Source organism: Squalius cephalus (genome assembly GCF_949319135.1).
Source record: "Squalius cephalus genome assembly, chromosome: 17".
Taxonomy (NCBI): domain Eukaryota; kingdom Metazoa; phylum Chordata; class Actinopteri; order Cypriniformes; family Leuciscidae; genus Squalius; species Squalius cephalus.
The window spans coordinates 22,661,207-22,685,229 of NC_137138.1; the positions used below are offsets into that span (position 1 = coordinate 22,661,207).

General features: G+C 38.7%; 2 protein-coding genes across 2 annotated transcripts; both read left to right on the plus strand.

The window, feature by feature from the left end:
* The first annotated feature begins 396 nt into the window (after positions 1-396).
* On the plus strand, positions 397-14,831 carry aldocb (aldolase C, fructose-bisphosphate, b). Its single transcript, XM_079847851.1, has 9 exons — positions 397-513; positions 8,357-8,490; positions 8,676-8,887; positions 9,966-10,020; positions 10,106-10,266; positions 11,528-11,611; positions 11,721-11,895; positions 12,084-12,283; positions 13,828-14,831. The coding sequence occupies exons 2-9, from the start codon at positions 8,379-8,381 to the stop codon at positions 13,918-13,920; spliced, it is 1,092 nt and encodes a 363-aa protein (XP_079703977.1). The 5' UTR covers positions 397-513; positions 8,357-8,378; the 3' UTR covers positions 13,921-14,831.
* Positions 14,832-16,402: 1,571 nt separating this feature from the next.
* On the plus strand, positions 16,403-22,357 carry pigs (phosphatidylinositol glycan anchor biosynthesis, class S). The gene is made up of 12 exons (XM_079898798.1): positions 16,403-16,478; positions 16,764-16,903; positions 17,577-17,688; positions 17,786-17,875; positions 18,643-18,734; positions 18,825-19,062; positions 19,134-19,276; positions 19,784-19,898; positions 19,998-20,143; positions 21,059-21,159; positions 21,263-21,473; positions 21,587-22,357. Exons 1-12 carry the CDS (start codon positions 16,460-16,462, stop codon positions 21,863-21,865), a joined length of 1,686 nt encoding a protein of 561 aa, XP_079754924.1. The 5' UTR covers positions 16,403-16,459; the 3' UTR covers positions 21,866-22,357.
* The last annotated feature ends 1,666 nt before the right edge of the window (positions 22,358-24,023 follow it).

The window sequence follows — 24,023 nt, forward strand, 5'->3', positions numbered from 1 at the left end:
TCATTTTTGAAGCTCCGCTCAGCCAGGGACACAGTACTGCAGTTTCAGCTACTGCTATTATTGAGCTACAATAAGATATTCCTCAACACTTTTTTTCCATACTAGATCAAATAAGCCTTTTTAAAATATAAACAATCATTATTTGGTTTATCTAATACATATAGTGGATATTGCATATATAATTAATAGACAAATGTTCTGTAAGAAAAAACAAATGTATGTAAATGTTCTCATTTTCTTTCTTTTTACATTGACTAACTAGCTATTTATTCTGAAATTTTTCATTTGACTTTTTAAAAAGCCTACGTGCTCGTAAACACACCTCAAGCAATGCGATGTCGACGTGCGAGGTCACTTTAAGGGGTCATGAATATTAACTATTATTACAATAAGGTCGTGACCAAAGCCACGCCCCTACGTGGGTTGCTTTTTCTAAGCGGTCACGTTGCGTTGCGGCATTGAAACTGGAGGCTGTCGACATCAGGGCATCTTTTGAATCACTCTCCTTATCAGGTAAGTGAGTAAATTCTTTCTTTTAAATACATATATAAATATGTGTGCGTGTAATTATAGTGACACTGCAACTTTCATAGATGGCATGTCATTATTTTATCAGATAACTTTGGATATTGAATATAATTTTGTTAATTCCTTCTGAATTGAACTTAAAACGTATGTGCGTGTGTGTTTAAATGTACTATTTAAAAAAAAAAAAAAACGTTTATTTGCTTTGATGTCAAGTTAATGCGTCATCCGACAGGTGGTTCTCATTTCGTTATCAATGGCCTTCTCCATCATGGTAACGTACAATGATTAATACGTTTAGCAGATACGTCCAACATATAAAAGCAGGTCTCATTAATATCAGTGTGAAATGTTCATTTTTGGCTCAAAAAGTAACTATATAAAGAGACAAACATCATCATGTCGACATTTAATGTCATCCTTAGCACATCATCGTCACACCATCATCATCTCTCTCTTCCGTATATGTAACGTTAGTGTAGCTAACTGACAAACCGAACCCGAACAGTGTTTATTTCACAGAATACGCATATAAAAACATCGTATTCATGCGTAGGTCTATAGCGTTACAGCATCACGGATGAGACTGGTGTCTGCAGAGGGGAGCGTGGCCGATCTGCACGTAGGCATTTCTTACATCAGTGTAGCTTAGCCTAGCGGACGTGAGCTAACGTGATGAAAAGAGCGTTTCCTAGTGTCCTTCATTTTTAATACACACCCTCACAACATCCCATCCTCTCGAAAGCGCTATTAAAACAATTTTCATCCAATTTAAAATCTGTCAAAGATGTCCATAACTCTAAATGTTCCCCTCGGTCGCTTTAACATCCCATCTACACTGCTAGCGACGCAAGTAGAACGCGGCACACGCGCGCATCGCGGTGCGTCACAGCAGTGTGGAATGTTTGAAATGAATCACGCGAGCTGTGTTCACTCATCATCCTGTCCCGTGACGTGTATACGTGCTGAAGATAGTGTCTCTCCTCTCTGAGGACACATCAGGTACATGTATCAAGGTTAAACGGGCTAAGCTGATGATGAAGACTAAGCTCGGGATGGACGGTTCTCTAAACGGTGGCCTTTGACGCTTATTTTTTTCTTTTATGTAATATCTTCTATATTTTGCTTGACCATTGTAATTCTCCTCGCATAATACATCTGTTTGAAGAAGAACATGTGATATGTTTCTAGGCCTATTGACGCAATAAGCGCATCGTGTTATTTTTCTCCATTGAGAAAGTGGCTTTGACAAGTCAGTGTTATTTTTATTTATTTATTTTAGTAGTCAAATTACTCTGTAAAGAACTACACTACCCATACTCCTGAAGTGAAATCCACCAATCAGAGAAGTCGGTGTTAAAATGGAAACTGAAATAGTTGCTAAGGAACTAAGCAGACACTCTAACTGCTATTTGTAAATTAAGGAATATTTTGCAATATTGAACTTGATGTCAAAATCAGAATCGTCAATTCCTGTTTTTTTTTATTTATTATATCATAATCTTTAATCAAAATAACTTCTCACCCTTGCAACGACTTCTCTTCTCTGATGACTCACTTGAGATCGACCAATAGCAAACCATAACCATCCAATAAATTCCAGATGGACAAAATCAAGTCCAAGTACATATTTTCTTCTGTATTTTTATCTGTTCTGGGCGTGACGAATTGTCACAAAGACTGCTTGTTAGGGTGTGGGGGGAGGGTTAGGGGTTCGTATCTGTTGTAGCGTTTCACCCATTACTCCAACCTGCAGATATCCCTGTCTCGAAAAATGGGCGGTCACTGTTGCGCATGATGCGGTACAGAGAAACCGATCCTGTCAAAGAGATACAGACTGAAACAATCAGCTGGCACTTATGCCTGAAGCATTTTCTTTGAGAAGCATCTTTTGCAAGGCCACCCATAGTCCCTAATTTAAAGATTTGTTTGAATTAATTTTTTATAGTTGGATCTGAAGCATTAGAACTGTATGTTCACTGGTAAAAGGTGTCAGCAACAGTCGGAAGGGGTTGTTGTTCACAGCCGTAACTGATTATAGACCGGTTAGCTCCTTCATCCTGCTATTTTTAGCATTATATCAGATTGATGCCTTGTAGACATTAATTTGATCCACTGTGTGATTTGTTTAAAAACAGTTAAAAATTAATACTCTAACTAAATGATTTAGAAGCGCGTGTCTAATAAACAGTGACATCATGACTCATCAAATATATTCACTTGCATAACAAACACAGATGACGCTTTGTAAATGGATAGCTAATGTGGTTTTCTGTAAAAGCTGTTGTTTAAATAGAGCTCATCTACAAAATGTCTCATAATAAACTGAAATTAGCAAGCAGTCTAAATAATATCTTATAATAATAAAAAAAAACTTTCTATAGCATCTTTATCTCAAAGCAATTTACAAAAATAAAGTAAAAATACATAAAGATGCAAAATAAAAACATGCTATCAAGAACTCAATATAAAATAACAATTACAACGTAATCTCATAAAAGCTACCCAGTAGAAGTGAGTTGTAGGACTCTGATCATATTCAATTTAAATGACAATATAAAAATACAAATAAATGACAATAAATTAGTTCAAATAATGATCAAATATGTATCAATAATATTTAATTATAAAATAATAATGTAATTATTTGTTAACATAAAATTGAAATATGGACCTGTATTGAAGTACAGTTTGCGTCTTGGAAAAATAAGGTTTAGTACACAAAGATTATCCCATGCTTTATGTGACAACAATTGTCAAGCAAAGGGCAAATTAAGGTCCCTTTGAATTAGGACCAGTGGACGCCTATTCATCATGGGTCATTGACTGTGGTCATACATCAAAATGACCTCTGTTTGTCCTTTACACACAACACATTGCCAATGAAGCCAATACAGCCTGGCCTTTAGCATTAGCATTGCTCAAACTAAAGCCAGACCGGGAAGTTTTGTACTGAAGTATTACAGAGTGAAGAAGTGGAATGGTAAAAGCGTGCCGTAACACATCCCTCGCAGAACTCAAACGATTTGAAACTGCGTGATGAATGAGGTGAGCGGCAGCCGTAGGCTGTGTTTTCCAGTGGAAACTTCCATTGTTCGACAAAACCAATGAGTTGGAATCATTCACAGAGCTTCAGAGATGTGTGCTTTCCTGTCTCTTCAGTAATGCTGTGATAAACCATCTGCTAGCACAGAAATACAGCAGTAGCTGAGATGCTAGATGTAGAGGAACAACAACCGGCTTCAAACCAATACTGATTTGTTTAGTCTCTAATTAAAACCCACATTAATTCATTTCAGTAAAATCTCAATTAAGGACAATATGTGAAGGGTTTCTCTTTCTGTGTGCATAAACTGGTGTGCTTATAGCCAGAGCGCATCCAACTGTGATTTACATCGACACAGACCAGCCAGTTTGTGCCGGTTTAGGCTCGTTCCATTCAGCATAGAGATGGGGGAGCACTCAACCGGGAAGACTATTAAGACATACAAAGAGATTTAGACGAGCTGTGAACCGCACAGTCAATTTAAAATACAAGTCATAAATATGGTATGTCACTGAAAGTGAGAAAAGAACCTTTGTGAAAAAGAAGTGCATTTCATTTCATTGAATCTGTGCTTGGAGTGTACCTTAAACCTTAAAAGTATAAAACTGTACTTGTTGATAATATAACAAAAGTCCACTTTTATCTTTTTCTTAACACACGTGTAACACACTTAACAAGTATGCATTTAAAAGTGCACTTTGTAAATTCCATTTTATATCATTGTTTTAATAATATTTGTCATGCTTTAAATGGGTTATGACATGGATTTTTATTTTATTTTAATGTTCCTTGAGGTTCACTTCTAATGTAAATAACGTTTTTTGCACACAAAAAAAACCCTAAATATATATGTGGAAAAACAATTATTTTCAAGCCTCATTCTGACCCTCTTTCTGAAATGATCCGTTTTTTAGGGGCGGCTTAACCAAAGACTATAGAGTAACACAAGACGCGTCACTCGTATTGTTTTGAATCATAGACTGTAAAAAAAGATGGACGACGCCCCTTCGCTCTCTTCCATTGACGAGAACTGAAGCCGCCAGCGTCCCGATATGGCGCTGACATATTGGAACTTGAGTCTGCGCAGTAGCGATCTCGGGACCAGACCTGCGCAGTCGTGAGCAGGAAGTAAAGCCACGAAATCAACACTCCGCCCTCACTATCGCAGAATGCACTCAGGGAGAGTGGATTCTGCACACTTTTTAAAAAATTGATTGCAGTACGATAAGAGGCTTGTTAAAATAAAGTAAATCCAATCTCAGTCCTCCGAAGATCCCGAAAAAAATGTCCGATGGTGCTTCAGTGACTACTTCGCTCAGAGAACCTGTCAATCACAGCTGTCAATCATGACGTTACACCACCGCATCACGTAACTAACTAAAAAACTTATTTTTGAAACAGACACTTGAACTTGCATCAGCGTGATAAAAACGACAGCAAATGAAAGAAACCACCTTTAGAAAAAAGATATTTTAAGTGTAATTTAATTGTTTAGTTGGTCTCGCGTCCCGTTGAATAACACTGGGAGGCGGGGCTTATGACCTATACTAGGACCAGTCACCGGGGGGGCGATCAAGACGTTTTGGCTTCACTTTTCAGGGCTTGTGCGGCACGCTTGTTTTGAATGGGGAAAAGTGCAACGTTCAATAGAGAGCCTAAGTCCCTCCCCTTCCGGTCGACCACCATGGGACCTTATTTCGGAAAAATATTGTATGGGAGTCAATGGCGAGAGACAACAAATATTTTGATCTCGTTTGAATTGTGCCCTGATTTACACATATGATGTTTGTCAATTTAAAAGATACATTTTAAAGTCAAGAAAGTCGCAGCTTGATGTAAAACTGCTGAGGTATAAGACTGTGAAAATACGTAATTACAAAGACTACAAACCCAGAAGGCGCACATGCGACGTCATACCTTTTCTCTCAATGAATGAAGCTAACTTTACTGAAGCTAACGTCTGTCATTTTTTCTATAGTCTTACATTATAATCGTAACGTTACGCCGTCATGCCTGAGTGTTTTGAGCCAGAATACACACATACGAGCAACGGATCTTGTGACGTACATAGTGCGAGACGAGAGATGTAGTTCATTGAGCGATTTTCACATAAAACTAAACGTTACTCTTCTGTTTTATGACAAACTGCGACTTTCTTGACTTTCATAATTACCTTTTAAATTGACAAACATCATATGTGTAGTTCAGGGCACAGTTCAGACGGAATAAAAAGATAAGTTATCTCTCGCCATTGACTTCCATACATATTTTTTCCGAAATAAGGTCCCATGAGCTGGAAGCGGAGGGGCGGGACTTAGGCTCTCTATATGGTGGAATAAGTCCCGCCTTCTAAATAAGAGCCAATCGCCGATTGGTGAAGTCATCGCGTCACTGCAGCTGCCGTTAGAAGCTCCGGTTCCTATAGAAACAGTCAGATGCGCGCTTCCACTGCGCATTAGCTTGATCCAGCCTGAAAAATGACGAAAAATGTTGGAACTAAATTTGAGACAGTTGTTGTCAGATTTCATTGGTGATTTCAATTATGAAGTTTAATCGTAAGCTTGGCGAACAGTTTTGGAGAATTTGAGGTTTCCCCATTCAAAGAGACAGGAGCTGCACTTGCATGCCCGAGAGGCTTTTCAAAGATGGCCGCCGAGTGAAATGACTTGCCTTGAAAAGGACTTTGGCTTAACTCTGTAATGATTGGCTAACATCATTGCATAGTATCAAAGGCCATTCATCATTGTATACGAGTACGTATTTTGAAAACATTATGTATATAAAACCATCATTTACAAACAAAGCATCATAAAAATCATTTACCTACTATTTGCGATGCAGTTGCTGGCGATCCAGGACGGCATTAAAAACAAACCATCTACTTGTTCCTGAAGCTGGTATCCTTCTGAAGTCTGTACAGAGAAGCAAACAAGCTGTTTAAACTGGACACGTCAAAGTGAACAATCCTTTACCCTTCAATTTACTCTTCCATTTGTCCTGTAGTCGACAGACTGAAGCGCGTAGATCCGTCAGAAAGTGAATGTGCATCTGTATACTGTATCCAGTGTAGACAGAATCAGTGATTATAATGGGTTATATTTACTTTTGACGCGACGCTCACATCCGGTGTAGGCAACTGTCAGCCGTTAAGCGACCGAACGCCAGGGGGCGGGGCCTATGGTTCGATAATGTATAACTATTTGTCGATGTCTTGTTCTGGAGGCAGGCATATGCAAATGCGAAGGCGTCACCCAATATCCAGACGAGCCGTTTTTGGAGCTTGATTAAATAAATGCTTTGTTTATAATGACGATTAGTTTACCACAAATGCTTGTCAGTACATTCAGTAGTACACTTTCAAAGATTATAGAAGCAATTATAATATTAAAGATGTACTTAAGTGGGTCAAAAAAGCACTCAAGTTCAACTAATTGCTTAATTTAAATTTCAACTAGGCCTATAATACAGTTTGCAATTTTTTAATTGCATACAGTTGAGTGTACGAAAACATCACATTCAGGTCGCACAGTATATTCTATATTTATAATTTCTATAAGTCTTTTAAAAAATTATGCTAAAGTAATAATCTGTGCCCTTTAAATGAAATGCTGTGTCAGTCTAGCTCTCTAGATAGTCGCAGACAGTGGGGCAAGTCTAATGGGGATTGACAGCAGAGATTAGAGAGCTGTGATTGCATAATCATGGCTTTAGTCTGCATTATGCAATTCAGCCTCACTGAAGAGCTGTGAGGGAGAGTGGGCAGGAATATTAACCAACCCTTTTAGATAGACTGAGTAATGGGACACAGATTTGTTTATTCATAGCCAGCAGTTGGATGTTTCCAGGAGACGGATTGTTCCTTGTGTGAGACTGTTTCTAAGCTGCCGCGAGCGCTGCCAGCCAGTTTCACAGTCGAGTCATGTTCTGCTTCTGACTCTCAAATTAAGAGCTGAACAACTGTTCTCCACATCTAAAATAAATGTTTCTTGAGCAGAAAATCAGCATATTAGACTGATTTCTGAAGGATCATGTGACACTGAATGGAAAATTCAGCTTTGCCTTCACAGGAAGAAATTGCGTTATTACATAATACATGATTGAAAAAAGAAAACTGTAATTTTAAGTTGTAATAATATTTCACAATATTACTTTTTTTTTATTTACTGATATTTGTTTATTTTATGACTCTACAAGTTCGATTAAATATGAGGAAAATATTAAATGGTTTTAAATTTGAAGGAAAAAGTAAATGCTAAACTTGGTTAATGTATTTATCTGACAAAATTATTTGGCAAATAAAAGTCAAACTACAGCTACAGGTTTTATTTTAAAATAAAATAAAAATGCATAAAAAGCAGCTCTTATGAAAAAGCATTGACTACAACATAATCAGTTATTAATATTTCGTTGGTTCTCTCTTGTTTTTGCATGTTCATAATTTCATAAATTCTTGAATGACTGGCTGGCCAAAAAACATGTCTGCACAATTTGGTACAATTGATTCAAAACACAACTACATAATATAATTACAAAATATTTAACAAATTGTACTAATATTTAAATAAAGGATGAAAATGTAAATTTTCCTAGGCAGGACATGAGTTTTGGCCACTACTCTGTGTGTGTGTGTGTGTATATATATATATAGCCTATATATATATATAGATATATAGATAGATATATGGATGGTTGGATAATCTATATAGACACAGATTTGTTTCAGTATGTGAAGTTGCTGGTGAGATGGATGAAGTGACAGTCGTGTCTCCTCTTCCTCTGTTGCAGGTTGCTTTGAGCCACAGACATCATGACGCACCAGTACCCCGCACTCACTACTGAGCAGAAGAAGGAGCTTCAGGACATCGCTCAGCGTATCGTAGCTCCTGGGAAGGGCATCCTCGCTGCAGATGAGTCCACAGGTCAGTGACGCTTGCACCGTATATGAATGTAACGCATTCAGTTTGATCATTTACTCCCCTGTCATGTTGACGTTCTGTCATTCTTTGGAAAACGAGACATTCTGCAAACAGTGACTGAAACACCTATGTCTGCTTTCTGCCAGTGGCAGTCTAACACAATGATATGTATGTCTGCATCTATATAGGTAGTATGGCAAAGCGTCTGAACCCAATCGGCGTGGAGAACACAGAGGAGAACCGCCGTCTTTATCGCCAGCTCCTTTTCTGTGCTGACGAGCGCATTGACAAGTGCATTGGTGGTGTTATCTTCTTCCACGAGACCCTCTATCAGAACGCTGATGATGGCACATGCTTTGCCAAATTGATCAAGGACAGGGGCATGGTTGTGGGAATCAAGGTACAAGAACAATTTCAGTGGTGTGATTAGAACGTTCAGTGCGTCACGTGATCAGCTGCTAAATTCAAATGTGCTTTAAATAGCTCACAACTATTCAGTGTTCACAACCAAAGATATTTAAATACACATAAATACTAGCAAAAAAATACATTTATAGTGTAAAATGCACACTGTTGGAAGCTGCAATAGTAATCCTTTCAATTATAATTTGACGATGTGTTTTATTCATATCGGATACACATTGTGTTGGTAACTGTAAATTTTACTCTATTCTTCTCCCAGTTCAGTTTTACGTAATGTAAATCCAATTGCAGTGCAATTTAACACATTTTTATTTATTTGAACAATGTAACACATCCTTGCTGTAAAAAAAAGTATTCATTTCTTTCAAAAAAAAAAGAAAGAAAAAGAGTTCTGACCCCAAACTTTTAAACGGTGGTGTGTATTGTTACAAAAGATTTCCATTTAGATCGATGCTGTTCTTTTTAAACTTTTTATTCATCAAAGAATCCTGAAAACAGCATCACAGGTTATAAAAAATGTTTAGGAAGCACAACTATTTTCAACATTGATAATAAATCAGATTTCAGATTCAAAGATCTGATTCAAAAACATTAAAAGTAGTAATGTTTCCAAACTTTTGGCCGATATTTTGTGTGTGTGTGTGTGTGTGTGTGTGTGTGTGTGTGTGTGTGTGTGTGTGTGTGTGTGTGTGTGTGTGTGTGTGTGTGTGTGTGTGTGTGTGTGTGTGTGTGTGTGTGTGTGTGTGTGTGTGTGTGTGTGTGTGTGAGAATATATTTATATATACACACACATGTATGAGGGAAGACTTTTTAGATAACAGTAGCAAAGGATTAGGGTAAGATTATCAGGTTAATGGAGGTTGTTCATGTTTGCCTCGGCCAAGTATTCTAATTGATACAAGACCTTTTTGTTGATTGAAGATGTATTTGTGTAAATGTACATTTGAAATATTCTTCCAAATTATACTTCTATTATTGCTTTGTATGTATAGTTTATAATAAAGCAGTTTCAGCCATGACAGTTTGATCCTAAAGCAGGTTGTCCTCTTTTTCAGGTTGACAAAGGTGTCGTCCCTCTGGCAGGAACAAACGGAGAGACCACAACACAGGGTAAGCTTACAGTCACCGCTATTTTATTTGTTTAAAAGGATGGCAGTTATGGTGTTATGTCAATGGGATACCTGTTTGTCTTAAGGGCTCGATGGCCTGTCAGAACGCTGTGCTCAGTATAAGAAAGACGGTGCAGACTTTGCCAAGTGGCGCTGTGTGTTGAAGATCAGTGAGACCACTCCCTCAGAGTTGGCCATCATGGAGAACGCTAACGTCCTGGCTCGCTACGCCAGCATCTGCCAGCAGGTGAGCTTCTCAAGTCTTGGCCAGCTTTGTGTTGATCTTAAAGCAGTGTTGTTATTGTTCACTAAAATTAATACTATTAACGGTTTAGTAACCCAAAAATGAAAATTCTGTCATTTACTCACCCTGGTGTTGTTCCAAACCTGTAAGACTTTCATTCATCTTCAGAACACAAATGAAGATATTTTTAATAAAATCGGTGAGATTTCTGTCCCTCCATTGACAGTCTCGCTAGACAGTACTGGCTTGACGCAGGAGAACAAACCTTATTGGTTCCTGCGGAAGCTCAAACGTTCTGCATAACATTAAATCTGCTCATCATATAAAGCAATCGAGTCTCTTCAGAAAATTTGGATTAAACCACTCAATTCATATGGAAAGTGGAAGAGGTGTTAGTGAGGCCAGCAGGGTGTGCTCAACCTGTGGTCTGTGTGGGTCCTAACGCCCCAGTAAAGTGATGGGGACACTATACTGTCAAAAGAGCACCGTCCTTCGGATGAGACGTAAAACCGAGGTCCTGACTCTCTGTGGTCATTAAAAATCCCAGGATGTCTTTCGAAAGAGTAGGGGTGTAACCCCGGCATCCTGGCCAAATTTGCCCAGTGGCCTCTGCCCATCATGGCCTCCTAATCATCCCCATATACTGATTGGCTTCATCACTGTCTCCTCTCCACCAGTAAGCTGGTGTGTGGTGGGCGTTCTGGCGCAATATGGCTGCCGTCGCATCATCCAGGTGGATGCTGCACATTGGTGGTGGTTGAGGAGATCCCCCCTTCTATGTAAAAGCGCTTTGAGTGCAGAGAAAAGCGCTATATAAATGTAATGAATTATTATTTTTACGATCTCTTTATGAGCTTCTAGAAGCGTCAAAGTAGTAGTTGCGTAGCTGTCAATGGAGGGACAGAAATCTCTGATTTCATTAAAAATATTAATCAAAAACTAACCCTTTAAAAATCGTTATCTAAATCAAACTGAAATAAAAAATAAATTAAATCCAAAGGAAAAAAAGATAATGGCAAAATCACAAACTTTAAACTAAAATGAAAATATAAAACAAGTTAATTAATAAAAATAGAAATAAATACAATAATATATAACTAAAACTAAACTAACACTGAAATACAGAAATACAAGTTACAAAGGTTTAAATGTTTATTTAGATATTTTGTCGAAGCTAATGAATGGATATGAGAGATGTAGTCAGTGGAGTGACGGGCGTTTCGTTTTGTTTCGTTTTTTACGTAATATTGTCTTTGTATTTCAGAATGGCATTGTGCCCATTGTGGAGCCAGAGATTTTACCTGATGGTGACCATGACTTGAAGCGTTGCCAGTATGTTACAGAGAAGGTACGTAAAAAGTGAAATCAAATTATATAATTCAAACCAGACTTGTTTTAATGGGTTGTGGCATGATACATGGTTACATTTACTTTACCTATTTCCCATGTATTTCCAGGTCCTTGCTGCCTGCTACAAGGCCCTGTCTGACCATCATGTCTATCTGGAGGGAACTCTTCTGAAACCCAACATGGTGACAGCTGGTCACTCCTGCCCCACCAAATACAGCAACCAGGAGATTGCCATGGCGACAGTGACAGCCTTGCGCCGCACCGTTCCCCCCGCAGTAACAGGTAGACTCACCAATAGGGAAACTACCAGCTGTTTGATTCACTGGTTTTGAGGCCTAAAGAATGAGGTTGCTGGGTATTTAAGAATACGAGGAGCGCACTAACGTAGTTACTTCTGGAAACATCATGTTTTTAAAAAGTGTGAGCAGTAAACATTATGTGGTGAGATCACAGTCCCATTTTCCTGGCAGGTGTGACTTTCCTCTCTGGAGGTCAGAGTGAGGAGGAGGCGTCCATCAACCTGAACGCCATCAACACCTGCCCTCTGAACAAACCCTGGGCCCTCACCTTCTCTTATGGACGTGCCCTGCAGGCCTCTGCCCTGAACGCCTGGCGCGGGTCCAAGGACAACGAGAAGGCCGCCACAGAGGAGTTCATCAAGCGTGCTGAGGTCAGTTATTCAAATCATTTCCTCATTAAGGTGTAGTCAAATGACCCACATTTCACAGGCAAATAAGGTCCATTGTCAATAGTGTCAATAGAGTCGCTTTCAAACCAAGCAGTTTTCTGTTGGTCAGTGTGGCAAATCTGCATTACCAACTTGAATCTGTGGAGAAATCTTTCCCGCTCATGCAAAATTCCTGATTGCTTGGATTCCTATTGAAATAACTGGATTTAGCATTAGTAAATAAAAACAGTAATAAAGTCAAGTATTTGTTCTTATTTTATCACAGACTGTTTAATCAAACTACATGCAATTGCACAAATAAACACAATAGAACAAAGATGCAAATTAAAATAACTGTGTTTTTCAGGTAGATCTAACAGCAGTTAATTAAAGATTAGGTACAGAAATCGAATAATCAAATGTAAAATAACACTGCATAGTCTCTCTTCACTGTATAAATTAAATATAGATGAATCTTTATTAAAGTTACAAAAGTTATTCAGTCAAAAGTATTTTATTTTTCCCTGAGGAACTTTCCGTTCGCTTGCAGAACCTTTCAGTTCCCTCGCAAAACATTTGTGTTCTTTGCAAGTGAATGCAAATTTTTTCAGGGGAATGCAAAACATTTGCGAGTGAACGCAAAAGCGCTGTCATAATTTTCCCTCCCGTCTCATATTTTGTTCTGGGCTGATGATCTGACAACACCGACAAACATGCAAGTGGAAGTTTAGCAATGTCCATTGTGAAATTCTGTGCGAATGAAAGTGTCGTGCGTATGCGATTTGCTCCTAAATCTGTGACGAACTGTAATAAATCCAAACGTGGATCTCGTCCATATCGTTTGCGATCATGGTTGGTGAATAAAGGCACTTATGCAACCTCTATGCTACAATAGAAAGTAAAAATGTTACATTTGGAATTATTGGAATTAATATTATGAGCCACAGTTTTTGTATTGATTTTCCGTTTGATGAAGCCGTCATAGTTGGTTAAATGATGTCCGTGCGCCACCTACAGGCCTATTAGGTGAAGTGAAATATGAAATGGCCTTTATTAGTTTACCCTTTTTTATAATAATATAATAAAACAATATAATATTATATAATGAGCGCATATGTGTGTTAACTTATCTTTCTCTGTAATAGCTTGATATTATTTAAACTAAACTATTTATCGTGAATAATAATCATGATTGTAATTTTTGAGCAAAATAATAATGATTCTCACTTTAACCATTATCGTGTAGCCCTAGTTTTCGACTAAATAAACTTTAATTTCTCTTTTGCTGTTTCGGTACAAAATATTGCTACATCACTATATCATATCACTAATTTAATGGCAGTTTTCTAGTAAATATATGGATTGACGAACATGAGTTGGAAAATAATATAATAAATGTAATATAATATACAACATTTTATAACAATAGAGTTATGTGAATCAGTTTGTAATTATTGGGTTGCTATTGTTTTGTTATTGTTAATGTAAGGCCTGTCTGAAAGTGCTGATTAAGGCAGCATAAACTGACCTCTGTGAACTTTCCTCAGGCTAACGGATTGGCTGCTCAGGGCAAGTACGTCTCCAGTGTAACCAGTGGAGCAGCAGGACAGTCCCTTTACGTGGCCGATCATTCCTACTGAACATCCTGCATCCCAACATTCCAGCTTCCGCCAGCCAATAGTATAGTGCACAGCTGCTACCCTTCCTGTCACCAACCAATCACAGGCCTGCGCTGTCTTCTGTACTTTAGGGTTGTCATTGCAATGTCTTATATATCTATTTAAAATGTATTACACTTTTGAAACAGAAATGGGAAAAATAAAGGTACACAGGAAATTATTTTTGTTTTTGAAGAGCTCTAGGCGTGGTTTCATGCTAAAAACAAGGAAACAGTATTTTTTTTGTGGGCCCTTAGCAAATGTATGTCAATGTATGTCAGACTTTTTTTATTATTATTCCAATTTAAGTCATTCCAATTCAGGCACCAGCCACTCGAGTTGACTTGTCACATTCCTTTCAGTGCAGTATGGCCTCACCGGTCCTCATAATGACGCGTGGATGATGCGAGTACTGGAGTTCAGATCTGTGTACCCAGCAAGGGCAGTTTATCATAATCGAAAATGAAATGAAGTAATATATAGTTGCTAGTTAACATTATTAATTCCTGACTCTGAGGAATATTATTTTGTGTTGTCACATGTAATATTAATGCATTGTCTGGGATGTGTGATTACGGTTCAAGAAATTTAATATAAAATACTAACAATATTAGTTTGAAAACAAAGACGGTTATTTTAGAATTGTATTCTGTTGTGTTGTGTGCTTGAGTGTATCATGCTCTCCCTTTCCTCCCCATATATGTGACAATGTTACATGAATAATAAACTTGTATTGGTTGTAAACGGCGGAGCAGAGCAAACTGTGGAGCTTCTGGGAAGGGGAGCACTCCCTTCTCTGTTGACAAAATGTGATATTGTGATTTGATGTTGTTCTCTGAGCACTTTGTCTGTCAGATAGTAAAAACTAAAATAAAATACTGTAAAACCCCTGATCCTCTTTGTCCATTATTATGCAGGTATTTCATACATTAACACATTCTCTCTATTTTACAGCTTTCCTCTATATACCCCCAGCAATTTGCTGAATTTTACGCATGTTTAGTTCTAAGTAAAGAGGCACAAATCCAATGTTTGTATGTTCTGAGACCTATTCGATGTTTGATCAAATATTACCTAAAAGAGAATTAACCTAGCATGAAAAGTTTTAAACGCATCAAATCCACATATCCTCCACATCTAAACTGTGATTTTCCACCTTCTCAACTGTATCTAACTGTTCCAACCCCCTAAAAAACATCTTTGGAACACAAATAAGAGCTTTTTGTCCCTCCATTGACAGCTACGCAACTACCACTTTGACACTTCAAAAAGTTCTTAAAGAGATTGTAAAACTAATCCATATGAACCGAGCGGTTTAGTCCAACATTTTCTGAAGAGACTCAATCGCTTTATATGATGAACAGATTTAATTTAGGCTTTTATTCACACATAAACATTCATCAACTCACACATCATTTGTGGAAAATGTAAGCTCAGGCATGTTCGCTTGACGTGTGAGAACCAATGAGGTTCATTCTTGTTTGAGCTTCAACAAAAACCAATGCGGTTTGTTCTCGCGTGTCAAGCAAGTTCGGTTGAGCTTCTGTTTATGTTCACTGATGAATGTTTATATGTGGATAAAAGCCTACATTAATCTGTTCATCATATAAAGCAATCGAGTCTCTTCAGAAAATGTATGTCTAAACCGCTCAATTCATATGGATTCATTTTACGATCTCTTTATGAACTTTTTGAAGCGTCAAAGTGGTAGTTGCGTAGCTGTCAATAGAGGGACAGAAATCGCTCATATTTAATTAAAATAATCTTCATTTGTGTTCCAAAAAAACTAAAAACTTATGACATGAGGGTGAGTAATTAATGGGAGAAATTAAATTTTTGGGTGAACTAACCCTTTAAGCCTTGTCTGTGAAATTAGGGTTAGTATGTATTAATATTTAAACCACGTTTTATGAATGACAAATAATATTTTTATATAGTGAAGCAGACCGTTTGTTAATTTAAAGTGATAGTTTACCCAAAACTGAAAATTGTGTCACCTTTTACTGACCCTCATGTTGTTCCAAACTTCTATGACTCTCATTCTGTGACTGTAGGAGGCGCTGTTGTCTCCCTTACCGGTCATAGCCCAACTTTAGCCTACCGCATAAATATATATCGATATATATATATAAGCCTACCGTCACTGCAGCGCATGATACGATCACAGAAATCGGTTGTTTTAAAGCATAAAAGAATATATTTTTGCCTCCGTGTTTTTTGTCCATACAATGGAAGTCGATGGTAACCTAAATATATTGGTTACCAACATTCTTCAAAATAACTTCTTTTGTGATCTGCAGAAGAAAGAAATGTATACAGGTTTAGAACGACATGAGGGTTCTGATGACAGAATTTTAATTTTGAGGATGAACTAACCCTAAAAGTGGCATAATTTATTAACTGCATGCATACCGGAAGAAAAACGAATAGGCTTTTTAACTCTGATTGGAAGACTCAGTAGCGTCTGATTGGATAGAATCGACCAATCGCGTGCCATGCGGTAGTCCTTTCACACACAGCAATGGCAGCACTGCAGCTTGGTGAGTCTTGTGCATTCATTCAAAACGATTTCCTCATTTTGCTCTCTGTTTTAGTGTTAACGTATTTTTCTCACGAATTTCCATTTATGAGTACATGACACTAAAGCCAAATGTCAGCGTCTCGTTAGCTTAGTTATGTTAAGCTCTGGTTCATGTTGACATGGCAGTGTTGGGTCACTCACTATGTTTTCTGTGAATGTAAATGGCATGCCTGTGTTTACCACAGTTTGAATGTGCAGTCCCTATTCAGTATCATTCCCTAGTATTTCCTTTTGGTTATTCCAGAAAAGCAGCGAGGTCGATATGCTGCTCTTGCCATCGCTGCAGTGGTCACTCTTGTGGGCATCCCACTATGGTGGAAGACCACACAGACCTACCGCGCCTGGCTGCCTTTCTCTGAGATCAGCGAACTCGACAGCCTCCAGGTGACAGACACTGCATCCTTCCTCAAGTCAGAATCAGCAGACAAGTCTTAAAGGGATAGTTCACCCAAAAATGAAAATTACCCCATGATTTACTTCTAATTCTTTCAGACGAATACAATCGGAGTTATATTAAAAAAATGTCCGGGCTCTTCCAAGCTTTATAATGGCAGTGAATGGCCGTTTATGTTTTGAAGTCCATAAAAGTGCATCCATCCATCATAAAAAGTGCCCCACAGGGCTCCGGCGGGTTAATAAAGGCCTTCTGAAGTGAAGCGTTCATGTAAGAAATGATGGATGGATACACTTTTATGGACTTCGAAACAGAAACGGCCATCACTGGCATTATAAAGCTTGGAAGAGCCCGGACATTTTTTTTATATAACTCCGATTGTATTCATCTGAAAGAATTAGAAGTAAATCATGGAGTAATTTTCATTTTTGGGTGAACTATCCCTTTAACTCTAGTCCCAGACTAAAATGCATGTTTGAGCTGTTTTAACTGAAATCATCTTGCACTCATATAGCTTAAAATATGTCAGTGCCATTGTTTTGTCTCAAGATGCACACCAGTAATGTTTTTTTTTAAAGCATGTTTATAAAATCTACTTGTCTGTGAAACCGGGCCTATAAATACATAAATTATACATTATCATGTCACGTGTGTGTTTAACAGCTCCAACTAAGTGTTGATATCGAGGTGGTCTTCTCTCGGGGAACACTGACCCCAGAACAGCAGAAAAAGCTTCCACTCAGTCATGTCAATGAAAAGGAGCACCAGATTGATGGTAAGTGATGTGTTTCTGTTCGGAAGCTTCATCATAAACAAGCAATAAACACAAAGAACTGAGATTCTGATATCCAAAATGCATTTTTCATCTCCAGCTAAAACAGGTTTGCAGTACAAGTATGAAGCCAGATATCGCACTGCCACTATAATGGAGGAAGACGCCTTGAATCAGCCCACTGCTGCAGGTTTGAGTGGATTTATTGTTGCTAGTTATTTCTCTGGGGTGTACAAATAAACACTTTTTGTGTGGGGGTTTATTATGGAAGCTTGCTTTCTGCCACAGAATATCACACAGTTGAGACCTTTTTCCTTGCAGTTGCGAGTTTACATTTCACAATTCTGACTTTTTTTCTCAGAATTGTGAGTTTATATCTCTCAGTCTTTTTTTCCCAAAGAATTGGACATTTAACTCAATTGTGAGTTTATATCTTGCAATTCTGAGAAAAAAAGTCTGAATTGTTAGATGTAAACACGCAAATTGTGAGATAAAACGTCATAATTGTCTTTTACATTTATTTATTCCGAGGCAGAAACAAGCTCCCATTGGATATTGGACAGAATTCTTTTTTGAAAATTGACAGTGGTACTTCAGCATTTTATATATGTAGCAAGGACATGATTATTATTATAATTTTTTAAAATACATATACATGTCGGGGCTGCCCATGAGGCTATCATCTCTGACATTTAATCTCTTATTTAATTATTTACTTATACCATTTTATTATGTTAATGAGGATATATTGACAGATTACAGAATATAAAAAAAATGGTAAGCCTTTATTTTGTTTCAGCAATGCCAACTGAATGAAGAACAATTGTAATATATATTATTATTATTATTAATAATAATATTTGTTGAGTTATTCTAAACAATGGCTAATTTAATTGTTATTCTATATTGGTCAATATATCACTGCAATTTCTATCCCATTTACTTCTCCCTTCATAGAGGCAGATCTATCCCTACACATGCTTACTGAGAGCTCTTGTGGGTCTGTGGTTGTGTATGTGATCCCTGAGTCCTCCACTTTATTACCAAAGGTAAGATTCAGAGCATTTATATACAGTATTTATTCACAGAAAACCTAAACCGAATCACCTTCAAAGCTCATTCTGGCCTTCTACTTTCAGGATGTGAAAGTGTACGTGGGGCAACGACGCACTGCGTTGCTGCGTTCTGCTCCTTTTAAAACTTCGTGGAGTCTGAAGGAAGTCCTATCAAATCTGGACCCGCGAGTGGAGCAGGTAGTGAGCACCATGTCCTTCAGTCACCAGGATATTGTAGCTGCTCTGAGCGATCGTGTCCGCATGCCTAAAGTGACTAAGGAGAGCATGGCAGACAGCATGAGGGCCATCAAATCTAGTCCAGGTGAGTATTCGCTTTCAGTTTGGCTTGTTTCATAATCATAAGCTTCATAATCTAATTTGGCTTTCTCTTAGGCTACGAGATCACATTCAGTCTGCTCAACCCAGACCCAAAGTCGCACAGTCTTCACTGGGACATCGAAGGCGCCCTTCATAGCTACATTCAGCCTTTATTGGACAAACTTGCCCCTATAGCCAACTTTTCAGTGGACTCTCAGGTACTTGTTGTTTGCCTGGAGGGCTGGGTGATATGACCGTTAGGGTTAGGGACGGTATAGCCTCCAAGCCATAGAGAATTTGCTTTACTGTTTATATCACAATGGTTTTATTTTTGCAGCTTTTAGAGCTGCCTTGTGTTTTTTTGAACAATGGATAAACATGGAGTAATACAAAATATACATAGCATAAGATATTTATAACCAAATCCCAAATATAATTGACCAAATCCTTCAAATATTTCACATTTTGCACTGATGCCAGATTTATCATTCCTTTCTAATGAATAAATATGAAATAATATTTATTTAAGGTGCATAACAATGACTAACGTTTCGATGTAAAGTTGCATCGAAATGTTAGTCATTGTTATGCACCTTAAATAAATTAATTAATAAGAAGACATCTGTGCTGCACATACTGAATTTATTGTAATTCGTGATATAATATTTTGGACATACCGCCTACCTGAAACTCTCAGCTGCTATTTGTATGTTTGTTCTTTTCAGATTCTGTATTATGCGGTTCTGGGTGTGAACCCTCGTTTTGACAACAGTGTGTCAGCCTATACACTCAGTGCAGACAGCCTGTCACATGTTATCAACCCCGTTGAAGCCAGACTAGGTGAGGAGATTTGACCTTTCATTGATGAGAAATTATCGTAATGGACAGTGTCTATGTTTATTTGTACATTTACACAAATTGTTCTTGTCTTTCACGCAGGTTCCAATGCTGCTTCCTCTAACCCCGTCCTGAACTTCCTGCTGTATGTGCCCGATGCCCACCACTCTCCTCTCTTCATCAGAGACCACAGCAAAAAGGAGGTTCCCTCGAACGCCTTTCACAGCCCTCGTTGGGGAGGCATCATGGTACTCTTCACATGAATTCAAGGGGTCATGAAATGCATTTTCATATATTTATGTTTCTGGAGGTTTTTGCATCAAAATGGTACAAATATTTCTCTTATTTTCACAAACTCTTTATTTCTGGGGTGCATGTGAGACGTGTGTTTTGATGCTTGTGATAGCCAGCGCTGTAATAGAGCTGAATAGAGTCAGATTAAAACGAACCAGTACAACCACAACGATTCCCAGTCGACACTCTTGTGATTAATGAAAAGGCATGAGTTGTTTAGAACACATCCTTTTGATTTACATGAAGGACAATTGTCATTTCGAATCTTGACATTTCAGAAGGGTAGAAAACCTGTGTGGTATGAAACTTGTATGTTTGTACTGTAGATTAACCTCTTATATGTGTAAATATCAAGGACATTTTGATTTTCCATTTCATGATCCATTTAAAGTCGGCATGAAACGGAAGTTGCAATAGTCTTTTCTTCCCTATTGTGACGAGTGAATATATACGAGGGAAACAGCTTCTCGAACAAGAAAAATGTAGGGCGGGACTTGATTTTGTCCATGGGGAATTGATTGGATGGTTGTGGTTTGCTGTTGGTTGATCTCATGTGAGTGACAGGTTGCCCCGCCCACATCATCAGTAAACACATTATCAGAGAAGAGAAGAGATGTCGCTGCAAGAGGGAGAGGAAGTTACTTTGATTAAGGATCATGTGGGCACATTCATTTAAAAAAAGAAGGATGTGCATGGATAATAGTTTATTATAAAACACTGCAATGTTTCATTAAAAAAACGAGTTTTGACTTCATGGTGACTTTAAACATTGTGTTGTTCTTGGAAATATTGTGACTCTAAATGTGCTGGACGTTGCGAACAGGCCTATATTTCAGGGTTGATCATCTATCTGTCATCTACGTCCTCAGGTGTACAATGTAAATGAAATGTATGGACCTGAATCTGAACGTCCCGTCGATATTACCATTGATATGGCTAAAGTGATGGGTGTGTTCTTGGCACAGTTACGGTTAGTGCTTGACCATTTGACTTTACAAATTTATGTTTGCCAGGTGAAGGTATTGCATTACACTTTCTTTATCATTTTTTTCTGTCCTTCTGTCCCTTTTCAGGCTCATGCTGGGGCTGCAGCACACTCGTCCTCCCACAGGCTTTGTGCTTCAGAGTCCCGGCAGCGCTGGACTGGCGGACTGGGAGCTGGACCGACTCCTGTGGAGCCGCAGCGTGGAGAACATCGCCACCGCCAGCACCACCATCACCTCACTAGCTCAGCTCCTCGACCAGATCGGAAACATCGTCATCAATGACAACATTGCAGAGCAGGTGCGCCGTCCAGATGTTCATAGTTCTTCACATAATGAAATCATTCCACTGTAGCGTTTGTCCTGAACGGTAGGAATTGTAAAATGTGCAATTTTGCGATCATTTCTGCGTAGGTTTCCAGCGCAGTGACGTCGCTCCAGTCTGCCGTGGCCGAGTTAGAGACTGGGAACCTGGCTTTTGCGCTCCAGTACAGCAGGGAGGCCATTTTGGCTTCAGAGAGGGCCTTTTTCGACCCCTCTCTTTTGCATCTTCTTTATTTTCCAGACGATCAGAAATTCGCCATCTACATTCCTCTTTTTTTACCCATGTGTGTGCCTATTGTACTCTCGCTGCTGAAAATTGTGAGCGAAGCTAAGCAAAGGCGAGCAGATAAGCAAGCCAAAAGAGACTGAGAAACAAGTATTATATACACATATTAACGGCTGCACCTGCGTGGCATGTTTAAAAACACACTGAGTCATTAAAAGATGATGTGTGTGTGGTGTATATTTAAATCTTATTTATTAGACCAATAGCCTAGCAGTCATCGAGTGAAAAAAAAAATGGATGCTGCTTAAATTTACAAAGGCAACTGTACTGAACAGTGATTGGATGACATGGTTGAATCTGTCTGAGAGGAATTTATTGTTTTGTATCTGTGCATATTGTGTTGTGTCATATTGCATTGTCCATATCTTGTTTTAACACTGTAACACTCGATCATGATCTATTTGTGAGGGTTTATTTGGCATATTCAGGTTTGTTTTTCAAGGGGTTCATCTTGAGTGGCACGTTCTTTGGGGCAACGTTCATAACAAAAATAACTTCTACACTGTAAAAAAAATTTTTTTTTAAATGCTGCATTAACGTAATTTAAATTACATTAAACTTACTTTAAAAAATGAGTTGAAGCTTGTATAACTTAAAGTTGAAAGAGTTTTGATATTTTGATGAGTTAAAGCAATGTAAAAACATGTCATAACTTACTGATAATCTAATTTTTAGATGATCTAAAAAAGATGATTAAGATGATCTGGGTCAGAAACCAGTTAGTATCTGGTGTGACCACCATTTGCCTCACGCAGTGCAACACACCTCCTTTGCATAGAGTTGATCAGGTTGTTGATTGTGGCCTGTGGAATGTTGGTCCACACCTCTTCAATGGTTGTGCGAAGTTTCTGGATATTGGCAGGACCTTGAACACGCTGTCATATACGCCGATCCAGAGCATCCCAAACATGCTCAATGGGTGACATGTCTGGTGAGTATGCTGGCCATGCAAGAACTGGGATGTTTTCAGCTTCCAGGAATTGTGTACAGATCCTTGCAACATGGGGCCATGCATTATCATACTGCAACATTAGGGGTTTGGTCGTGGATGAATGGCACAACAATGGGCCTCAGGATCTCGTCACGGTATCTCTGTGCATTCAAAGTGCCATCAATAAAAAGCACCTGTGTTCGTTGTCCATAACATACGCCTGCCCATACCATAACCCCCATCGCCACCATGGGCCACTCTATCCACAACGTTGACATCAGCAAACTGCTCACCCACACAACGCCATACACTCGCAGACTGCCCTACACAGTGAAAACCGGGATTCAGCCGTGAAGAGAACACCTCTCCAAAGTGCCAGACAAATGTGAGCATTTGCCCACTCAAGTTGGTTACGACGACGAAGAACTGCAGTCAGGTTGAGACCCCAATGAGGGAGATGAGCATGCAGATGAGCTTCCCTGAGACGGTTTCTGACAGTTTGTGCAGAAATTCTTTGGTTATGCAAACTGATTGTTGCAGCAGCTGTCCGGATGGCTGGTCTCAGACGATCTTGGAGGTGAAGATGCTGGATGTGGAGGCCCTGGGCTGGTGTGGTTACACGTGGTCTGTGATTGTGAGACTGGTTGGATGTACTGCCAAATTCTCTGAAACGCCTTTGGAGACAGCTTATGGTAGAGAAATCAACATTCAATTCATAAGTAAGAGCTCTGGTGCAGTGGTTCCCAAACCTGTCCTGGAGGACCACCAACACTGCACATTTTCTTTTTCTCCCTAGTCAAACACACCTGATGCAACTCATCAGCTCATTATCACATGGGTTAATGAGCTGATGAGTTGAATCAGGTGTGTTTGACTAGGGTGAAAAAGAAAACGTGCAGTGTTGGTGGTCCTCCAGGACAGGTTTGGGAACCACTGCTCTGGTGGACATTCCTGCAGTCAGCATGCAAATTGCATGCTCCCTCAAAATTTGCGACATCTGTGGCATTGTGCTGTGTGATAAAACTGCACATTTTAGAGTGGCCTTTTATTGTGGCCAGCCTAAGGCACACCTGTGCAATAATCATGCGGTCTAATCAGCATCTTGATATGCCACACCTGTGAGGCTGATGGATTATCTCGGCAAAGGAGAAGTGCTCACTTACACAGATTTAGACAGATTTGTGAACAATATTTGAGAGAAATAGGTCTTTTGTGTACATAGAAAAAAGTCTTAGATCTTTCTAAGTTCAGTTCATTAGTTCAGCTCATGAAAAATGGGGGCAAAAACAAAAAGTGTTGCGTTTATAATT